This window comes from Phallusia mammillata, chromosome 3 (genome assembly GCF_965637545.1).
Source record: "Phallusia mammillata chromosome 3, kaPhaMamm4.hap1.1, whole genome shotgun sequence".
NCBI lineage: Eukaryota > Metazoa > Chordata > Ascidiacea > Phlebobranchia > Ascidiidae > Phallusia > Phallusia mammillata.
The window spans coordinates 17,705,258-17,715,670 of NC_137254.1; the positions used below are offsets into that span (position 1 = coordinate 17,705,258).

A 10,413-nucleotide genomic window follows, 5' to 3' on the forward strand; every position below is an offset into this window, starting at 1 on the left:
TGGGTGAATTTTTTGGTTCTTGAGTTTCATTATTGTTGAAGTGTAGCTTAGATCGCAGACTTGTCTCTGGGCATCACTTTAGAGAATAAATGTGTTTCTGTTACCCAGAATATACTCCTAATAGTCAGTATTTTCAGATTTGGAGAAAGGGAACTCGATGTCAGTATTTCTCCAGTTTCGGAACTAGATTGAGGTGGAAGATTTTCATCCTAGAGGGGGTAAGAGTTTCATAGCTAGAGGGGGTAAGACGTAGCCGAAAAGAAGCAAAAGATTGCGCCGCCAAAGGATCGCCGGTAAAGCTGGACAGGGAAGTTTTAAGCATATTCGGGGTGGATATCTTGCAGCGTTGTGCTAATAACTTCTCCGCTTCACAGGTTTACTCGTAATTGCTGATAATTATCACGCCAATTTAAATTTGGTGTTTAATTTCATTTGTATCTTTGTTGGACCCCATCTGGACCCCTTTCTCGCACGTTTGCTGTCTGTACACCACTTGCGCGACTATTTTCTATGGCATTTACATCTACCGATAAACTAAGTTTTTTTTTGTCTATCAGTTTTACTAACTTTCACCCCAAAACGGACACAATACGTTTTTATATTTATATCTGACATAATAAGTTTGATAGCAATTGCTGCTTTACTGAACACCAAAGTAATAGCAAACTTTTCACGGTATATTGTTCATAACAGCGAACTACAATCACGTCAAAATTGCACTCGTTAAATACATTTACCTAAAAACATATAAAAATTGCACTTCCCAAACATGCCGTAAAACACATAGAAATTGCACTCATTTAATACAAATAATATAACTATTATTGGCCAGGTTGGTTTGGGCGGTACGTATGTCTGTAAAATTATGATTGGCCAGTGATTTTTTGCGGCTGCCAAACCGCATTTTCCACAAGTGTATTGCCTGCGCGTCGGCACAGCAGGCTCGGGAAGACACAGCTGAGAGGCGAGCTCTTTGTCTGTGGCCTCCTGTCGCTTGCGGTGCCGCTACACAGTGGTGCGAGACACGCCGGGGCGTCGTCTGAAAAAGCAAAACAAATACGAATTAAAAATAATGTAAAAAAACCTTCCGTCAATTCAAGAGCTGGTGTTGTTGACTGGGTAGTCTTTACCTGAAATATCCTGTGATGTGGACGATGAACTTGGTGGAACGGCCGTCTTTTTTCTGCTGGCAGCAAGCCCGACGGTGTCTTGTGCCTGCGGAACCAGCAACGCTGCGACGTCGCAGAACGATCGGCACCGCATCCTCGCTCAAAGTTTTTATCGAAGGATACGCTGATCCTTGCAGCAGCGTCTAGTTGGTGGCGAGATGCGTTTAATCTTTGTACCTGTACGCAGGTTAAAAACTTAGTTCCGCGACGTTGGCGTGCTAGTGGTTAACTTCTAACAGTTTGGTTATGGCTACCTTCATAGTATAGTAATACTTACCACTTAATAACTGTCGATTCATTTAGTTGAAGCAGTTGCATGTCAGTCTGGTCGCGGACCGGACTGTTGAGCAAGCTCCGCCTAAGCTCGGGATGGGAAAACGCGACCTCGCCACCACTGGTAAATGTCCTGCCAAAAACAAACAGTCAGCTAATGTGTCTAAGCGAAAACGTAACGTCGTGCAATCCACCGAGCGATTCGACGCTCTTATATATCTTGCATTGCAATGACCTGGGAAAAGGGCGTTAACTCGCTATGACCATTTCCTATCGATAAAACAATTAACACTGTACGTGAAAAAACGAGTATCTGCGAAGTGAAAAAACTGGCACACTAGAACAATAACTTCTGCAACGATAGTCTACTCTAGACGAACAGAAATTGCCCGTGATCCGTGGTAACTGGGTTGCAGGATGTTGTCATGGGGCGGTCTAGAACATTTGTGACAGATGACTTTGTTTTTTCAACCCTGTGTCATGGGCGATGTTACTAATCAGTCTTCCGGGAATTTCTGATTTGACCGGGATTCCTCGGAAAATTGTTTGGTTTCATGGGCCAACACAACAACACCGACCCGAGATACGGGTGCGCGATCTTCCAGCTCAACGATTCCATGGACAATGGTTCCTTTCGGAACGCTTACTGTAAATGACGTAACGGTTGCTTTACAGGGGCCAACCAGATATCTTGCGTTTCTGTCCGACACAAACAATACGCTTCTTGGCGTTTTTAATTCGGGAATTCATTCGACCTGCTTTCCGCAGAAAAAAGGCATTTGTTCTGTCATAACAGTTGTCATAAGAGCATAATAGCGTAAGTTACCTATATCCTCCAGTTATTCCTACAACTCTTTTCCTGGGAGACTCGAAAGTTTGCGTTTTCACTGCTGGTTTAGATGCATGATATGCAACCTACATGGTGATTTTTGCTTCTTGCAAGCGAACGAAAAGCTGCTAAAAGAACCCGATCTTAAACAAGACTGCGCTTTTTGCCTTGTGACGGCAATGTAAAAATGGGCCCATTGGGTTAGTAACAAACATGCGTGATCACATGACGCATGTTTGGTGTCGCCACAGATATTAAATGAAACCGTCTGGAACTTTACTCACGCAGATATGGTAAACCCCTAGTCAACGAAAAATAAACAACCTCGACTATATGCAAAGTGAAGATAGACAAGTGGAAGAAACATTGACGAAATTATCAGCTAGTTACAGAGCGATCGCGGTTGTCATGTTTTTACCACAATTGGCACTTGAAATTCACCCCAGAAGGACAGTTCCGACAGGACGTTAATATTTCGGTACTATTACGACGAAGTGAGATTCAGAGAGATTGAACAAGTATGGTTGAAGGTACCAATCGTAGATACATGGGTCGTAGAGGGGTGAACTGCTTGTAATGATGTCAATAGAGCATGCTTTAAATCAGGGGTGGGGAACCTACTTAGCACTGCGGGCCGCATGAATTGCACAATATTTTCGGGCGGGCCAAACATTTTGTTAAATTCCGTGTTATAATATTATAATACAGGTTTATCACTTATTTCAACTAAAAATAAGAGTTTGTCCATTCTTTCTGGAATACCCTAGCTCCATTATATCGATCTGTCTTTTTTTCCAAGAACATATTTAAAATACCAATATAAGGATCCACGCTAACATCTCTAAACGCAATTCAAAAAAATACACCACATGACAAATGGTTTGTTACTGCAAGGAGAGGCAATCGAGTGACTGTTACGTCACAAATAAAGCAAGTGGTTGAATGTGTAGCAATTTTTAGAAGTTTGGCGTCATAATGTGGATGGGAAGATTACCAGAAGTGTCGAAGTCATTTCAAGGACATATTTGTACATAAAAATTTTATTGTTTTTTTATACTATGTTGTATACTGTACCTATACTAAAATATGTTGTATACTAAAATTGTGACGGGGGCCACATTAAAAAGGCAAGCGGGCCGCAGGTTCCCCACCCCTGCTTTAAATCATCACATAAATTCAGTCTCACACTCCCTTAGCTTCTGCTTTTTGAGATTTTCACAATTCTATGATTTCTTATTTCAGAAATAGCACACTTGAAATTTGTGGTCCAATTTGACTGCAAATATTTTCGATAGGAGCCCCCTATCTCTGACACAGAGGTGCTTGGTTAGAAGCGTTTTCGGCAACATTTGTTGCGAGAAGTAAATTCGCTGATCATCATCAGTAGTCCATTGTTTAGGGAAAAAAATACGAACAAAGGATATGATGACATCTAAAAAAACAGTTTCGTTAAGACCCGAGTTTGGATAAAACAACTGTTTGTGGGCACAAAGACTAGTCACTAGAGAGTTGGTGGATAATATCTTCTTCCACACTTCATCTGTTTGTTTTTTCTCTGCCAAAGCACGGAACAGCATTTCCATTATATCAGTTGAAAGGTCATCAACAAGAGTTGTGACATCTGGACCCACAAATGATGGGATTTTGAAAAACTGCTTGCAAAAAGGAATTGCTTCCAGCTAGTTAATTTGAAAAGGTGTATCGTTTTTTGGTTGGTACTGGGCGTTGTACGAGCACAACTGTACAGAACGAATTGTGGTGATATGAAACACGATAGTGGGGGTTCCGAAAATGTTGTTCCGGGTAAGTCGATGAAGACATCTCAGTTATTATACCAGATTAAAAAGTCGCGGACAGTATACAGAAATCTGAAAACTCTCCCTGTTGCACTTTGAAAAGCTTTTCCTTTTAATTTGAAGCCACCATGACACCACTTTTTGCAAACTTTTTTCGCCGACTTGCACGTTTTCTGGAGGAATACCCAAACACAAAGCGGCTGCAAACATTGAAAAAGGGACTACAATTTCCAGAATTCTTTGATTGTTTGGTAACACAAGGAAAAATACAATTTACAAAAAAAAGGGCTATAGTGCGCTTTTGGGGTGCTGTCATGAACAACAATCGTTTGTTTGTTTGGTGAAAAAATATTAGATAGTGATTTCCGTGTACATTAACGATTTGGACAAATGGTTTGTGGGCGTGTATACCGGGTTATTATCCGCAAACTTGGAGAAAGCCAAACAACTTTGTAAACCCATAACATTCGGAAACTGCTGTGCTAAAGATGTGCATTGCAGAGTCGATGTGCGAATCACCTAGCCATTCATCTGCTTGCAGCAAATCCGAATAATCTTGAGAATTCATTGAGAAATCTGGTATAAACTTGTCAGCACAGCAGCGTCTCGCCAAACAGTCTTTCGGCATGCGACAGGTACACAACTATCTTGCTTTTTGTGTGAAATCTGTTTTCTTTTACTTGTACAACCCTGAAGGTCGTTTACACGGGCCTGCATATACTTGCCTAGATTTTTATTTAGAGTCGCTGCTCTTGTTCGCTTTCTCCACTTTTCCTTTTTTTATTTTTTTCACGGGGTTCAAACCCAGGACAATCCCGGGGACAAATCCCTGTCAGGTTTTTTTATGTTTGTATATGGGTCAGGCGCGCCAGACCATTCGGCCTGGGTAGCCCTTTATTAAACAAAATGAACGAGATGATTTCTTGGAAAAAAGGGTTATTGCAATATTTGCCTGTTTTTAGACTAATCAGTATTTACCAAGTTCTAACGAATTTGGGTTTCTGTTTTGTGTGACAAAATGATATGTGAAAAGTGCAATGGAAATGGTGGGAAGCACTATTGGTCTACCACACCAAGAAAGAACAAAACTTTCCGAAGTCTGTGCCAAATGCTGTTTAAAGGCTAATCCACTTAATACAGGGGTGGGCAACATACGGCCCGCGGGCCGGATCCGGCCCGCGAAGGGATTTTGAGCGGCCCGCAGACAGTTTCAGGTCTTACTTGATAATGTGGCCCGCGGCCACAGTCTGCCACAATCCCCCACTACTTGCTTACTGCGTCAAATTATAGTTGTAACGGACAGTAACTCTCCCCAATAGCAAAAAAACTTTCCCGCCGTTGTTACCATCGCACCATGCGTCCATTGTTACGACATAACTGCCAACCGTGTGTGTGGCCTGCTTTCACGGTTTCCTTTGTTTCCACTTTCCACACGTGTAGCCTAGTTAGTGTTTCAGTATAGAATCTCAGTCTGTTGTGTATGCATTACATTTGCTGTGGTTAATAATTTTATGTTATATCAGTTAGATTGTTTGGACTGTATTGTATTTTTGATGTTCTTGAATGTATTTTGTTTAGGTGGTCAAAAATCCGTTTTAAATCACTGGATAAATACGCGATTAATGTATCGATTCAGGAGTCCGGCCCGCCAAGTACTTCATTTTCCCGTATCAGGCCCGCCGACTGGAGAAGTTGCCCGCCCCTGACTTAATACGATTCGTGCAGCAAGTTTATAGAGCTCTTCTGGCAGGGTAATACCCTGATCAAGACGACCTGTATAGGACGTCGAAACGTCGGAATAAAAATACATTTGCCAGAATAGCTCTATAAACTTGATACTATACATGGTAGCAATAGCTTATTTACAATTCGTGCAGATTCAACTAGTTTTCCTGGCTTTTAATGTCATAAAATTTATCCTAAACTCCCACTGAATGGCTTTCAGCCCTCGCCACAGCTCTTTGTAAATTCTTTGAATTATTTCAGTGGTTCTTAACCCGGGTTCGTTTGAAATATGCGTAATAATCGTCTTTCTTGTAAGCAGAATATTACATTTTTTGGAAGATAGAACTTATTTCTTTATTTATAAAACTACAATTCCGCACTGTCCAATTGAGAAACAAGGAAAACAGCAAACGATGGAAGATAGACTTAAAGCCAGCTGCACTCAAATGACCAACATAGTTTTGGGAAGGTGGGCCAAAGACAGACTTTTTTGGTACCACTATCGAATGACGACATTCTCAACCAAGTTTAGGAGGATTTGAACGGGAGTCCAACAAAGCTTTGGTTGTGTCAACATTCAGCCCCGGTGCATGTTGTTGGATTTGAAGCGACTCTAAAATTAATAAACGAAACGTCCAACATGTCAGGTTCGGCAAAGTTGACCCACCCTGTTCAAAGGGTTAGTTTGAAGATGCTTGCACACTTCCGATTTTTCGTTGGTTTGGTGTTCTTCTATACGAGTGACTAAATTTCGTTGCGTCTCGCCGATATAGGAGGACCCACACACGAACACGTAAGCATGTGTAGAACACTGCAGCGAAGGTTGTTGCAAGGGCGGTCCTTTGACAGATAACAAACTGCAAAATTTTGTCAGATTGTGGATCACGCGTAGCTCTACATCGGTATCACGCGTTCCACAAATCTCTTCAGATCTCGCGCTATATCGTTATGATGTGTTCACAAAATGTGTGGTTTCTGATCGTTTGGGTGAAGATCCGAAATGTAGTGCACCCGTCAAGGAAGGTGACAGGGTATCCATTGGAGGCAAGAATGTTATGTGTCGCTCAAAATGTGTCGCGTTCCGTTTTCACGGTTACGCTAAAATGGGACTTCATTGGAGGCAAGCATGGAGTTTACTGTTCCAAACTCTAGGTCTATAATTTTATAAAAACTTGAGATGATATATGCCCTTTTTAGGAGGTAGTTAACGAGGTGGCGTTTATGGTATATACCCTTTATTAACGAGGTAACGTTAATGTGGTACAAAACTGTTCCACTTGCTGTAGAGTCCACTGTGGGTAGGCTTGCAGTAGGTAGTAGTGACTATGCAATTGGGTGTATTAGTTACCAGCACATTTAAGTAATGGACAGTGTTTTTCAAACTCTAGTTCTTGTGGGAAAGATATGTTGGTAAAATCTGCATTCAAAAAATTCTTACCTGACTCAAAAACATCTTCAGCAAGTTTATTAATGCTTTCCGAATATTGATCACAAGCTGTAATATGCCGCAAGGATTTTTTTGTCAAGTCAGCGCGACGCGAACTTTTCAAGGGACAACCCACAATTGTTTTCATTCGGTGTTTTATCCCCCCTGTACGAAACGTGAAATTCCTTTTGGTCTAGTTTTTTTTAATTAATTCGAAATGTTCGTTGACAAGTATCAAAGCCTTCACTTTCCGTGACGCGTAAAAACAAGTTTCGAATTGAATGGTTTGTTCCAATGATTTAAATCCAAAAGAACTCTCAGTCCAATCTTTTTTTTTGGCGTAACAACGTGGAGATTGTTTAGTGTGACCCCGCAAATTTAGCGACACTCCCACCCACCGACTGGACATACCCTGAGGCCCTGTGCGAATTTTGTAAGTTCACGGCCTCCGTCAGTTAAAAGCGAAAAAGACCTAGAGACACAACAGACACAAGTTGTCGCGTACAAAACCTCCGTCCAGGAGCTGTTCTCACGCTGAGCCTGTGCCTATTCAAAAGCGTTGCGTTGTAAAACATCAGATAGGAACACAACAAGTTCTTCGCGGCTCCACACAAGCACCAGCAAATCGAAACCATCAGAATTGTTGTTTGACGCGTGACAATAACGTTCTTATTGTCGAGATTCCGTAGGATAAAGCCAAAACTTGCGTTGATTCAAACTGCTTCTGGCCACAGACGCAAACTGTCGTGGAATATATACATTAGATCGTTGTTTATTGGCAGTCGGTAATTGAACGTGCCCCTTATGCTATCAATTTGATTGTGGGAACGGATGAATAGGGTCGGTGACAACCAGTCGGCGGCGAACTTCAGCAGTGATTCGTCGTCCCCGCCTGTGGAAAGGGAGAGATGCCGTGGTGGGACCAGGATGCCGTTTTGGTGTCGACGTGGTCATCACTGGTGTTAAAGTACTTGCGTTTTGTTAGCCTGTTTGCGGATCTTGCAGACGTTCGCCTTATGACGGCGTAGATTACACATTCGCGTTAAGCTGAAACAAGACAAATCGTAAGTGAGAAAGCAAAATAAGTAAAAATGAAAGTATAAAAAAATACAAAACAAGGGTTCTTACCCCGTCCCACACTCAGAAACGATAAGATTTTCGCAAATTTTCTGATGCGACTTGAATTGGTTTGCGTTGCTGAATTTGCCCTCACATACAGAGCACACAAACATAGCCATAACGTTGTTTAAGAATTTCGATTTTCTTGTAACAACAGTGACTACTAGATCCAGTGTGCATCTTTTCTTCGGTTTTATAGCCAACGAATGGCAAGAGTCTTGCATCTCACCACCCGCATCCCGAATGCCTAGTGTGTGGCAGAGGGATTAGCAAGCCTCGGCTGTCCATTACACGTTGGAGCAACCCGTCGCGGATTTCCGCCAAGGTTTTCTTGTTGCTGTCACAAGGGATAGTTACGTAACATTAATGTTAAGTTTGATATGTTATCCTCCCCGGTTAACAAGTCAAAACACTCTAGAGCAGCGGTTCCCAAACTTGCGGACCCTTTGCAATTATTTTGATGTTTCGCGGCCCTATAAAAATCAAAGGAAGCTATGAGAAAAACCACACCAATGAAATAAAAACAAAAACCTTTAAATAAGTAAAGATTTAATGGGATGGGTGAAATTGTTTTGTGAGAGCAACTTAAAAAAGACTCTTATAAATGCACCTTTCTATGTTTAGCAATGCACTCTGTCACTTTGTAGATACTTTCAGTTGCTTTATTTCTGTCACTTGTTACTTTCTTAAATATGCTGCTCTGCCTTCCATACCAACACATACTGCCTTTCTCAAAGCTTCGCCCTTATCTGCACTGTCCCTGAAGGAATTCTTGTGGTTTGTTTCAAAATGTCGCTTTATAACGTTTTCACGCTATTGAGAAACAAATCCTTAATCAGCTGTCCAGGATTTTTTAAATGATCTCACGTCTAAAATATTTAAATATTTTCTCAGAAGATGCCATGATTAATTGTCTTTTTAAAAGGAGTTTGAAAAAAAGTTCACACTGTTACGAAGAAGATTTAATGGAAAACAACACAGCTAAACCAAACCGTACACAGTGCTGACTTATTCGTTACAACTATTTGAAATAGCTTCGAGCTTAAATTAACGAATATTTTGAAACATATGTAGCCCGAAACTTGCATAACCAATTCGCATTGTGAACGAACAAAAACCTGTGCATCAAAAACCTCGTAACATACCAACATTCAGTCTGCCAATTTCATCGTCTTGCAATCTCCTTATGTTGTCCAACTTGCACTTTTTCCAAACTTAAGAGTGCTATAACGGCCCTGTCTTATTTATTACCAATCGAGGTTTCTTTCACAAGTTAAATTACACCCTGTGGATTGTGCAGGACTCCGATTTAACGATGTGCCTTATCCGAAACAGCGGGTCTTTGTTGCCAGATCTCGCATTTTTTTCTGTACCCAGGCCATTAATCCATCAATGCCATAAAATATTTGCTGTGAAATAAAATATTTGCTGTGAAACAAACATTGCGTTAAAACAAACAAATTATTTTGGAACAATTAAATTATGGAATTTTATGAACACTGTCTTCACTTTGTGGTTGTGTGTTTATTGACAACCGTCGCAGCATTACCACGTTTACCTTACTCCATAAAAGAATCATTGCAACTACTCCCTCTGTTCCGCTTGACACATCATGTCTATTCATAAGCAACGAAGTGGAGCAGTGCATTTCATGTTAGGATTGTACCCTTCGTGTCGCAACTAGTGTAACGATACATCGTCGCTGGAATACTTGTCATTTTTGAACGTCCTTTTGTTGGGAAGTAACCGAACCCGCACAAACGAGTTAAATTCGCCACGTGGCGATTTCTTCAGTACGTTAGCAAACAGATACCTTTACACAAACATTACTTTAACGTTATTTTTAGTTCATCTACAACAGGGGTGGGCAACCTTTTTTACTGTAGGGCCAATTATAAATGTCAAAATTGGATCGAGGGCCGCACATGTGCATCACAAAAAGTGATTTTGCTTTGTTTCTTACCAAATATGCTTAACTACAAGTATAATTCGTATTTGATTCTAGCCACATTTTGCCAGATCGCAGAAACTAGCATCAGACGCATTAATCAGCTCAAAAATATGTAATAATTGGAC

The 10,413-nt window shown here is 41.1% G+C and overlaps 1 protein-coding gene across 1 annotated transcript; it reads right to left on the reverse strand.

The window, feature by feature from the left end:
• Nucleotides 1-659: 659 nt before the first annotated feature.
• Nucleotides 660-1,725, reverse strand: LOC145220591 (uncharacterized). The gene is made up of 3 exons (XM_080087801.1): nt 1,447-1,725; nt 1,131-1,346; nt 660-1,039 (listed from the first exon to the last, which is right to left on the reverse strand). Exons 2-3 carry the CDS (start codon nt 1,261-1,263, stop codon nt 864-866), a joined length of 309 nt encoding a protein of 102 aa, XP_079943927.1. The 5' UTR covers nt 1,264-1,346; nt 1,447-1,725; the 3' UTR covers nt 660-863.
• Between the last annotated feature and the right edge of the window lie 8,688 nt (nt 1,726-10,413).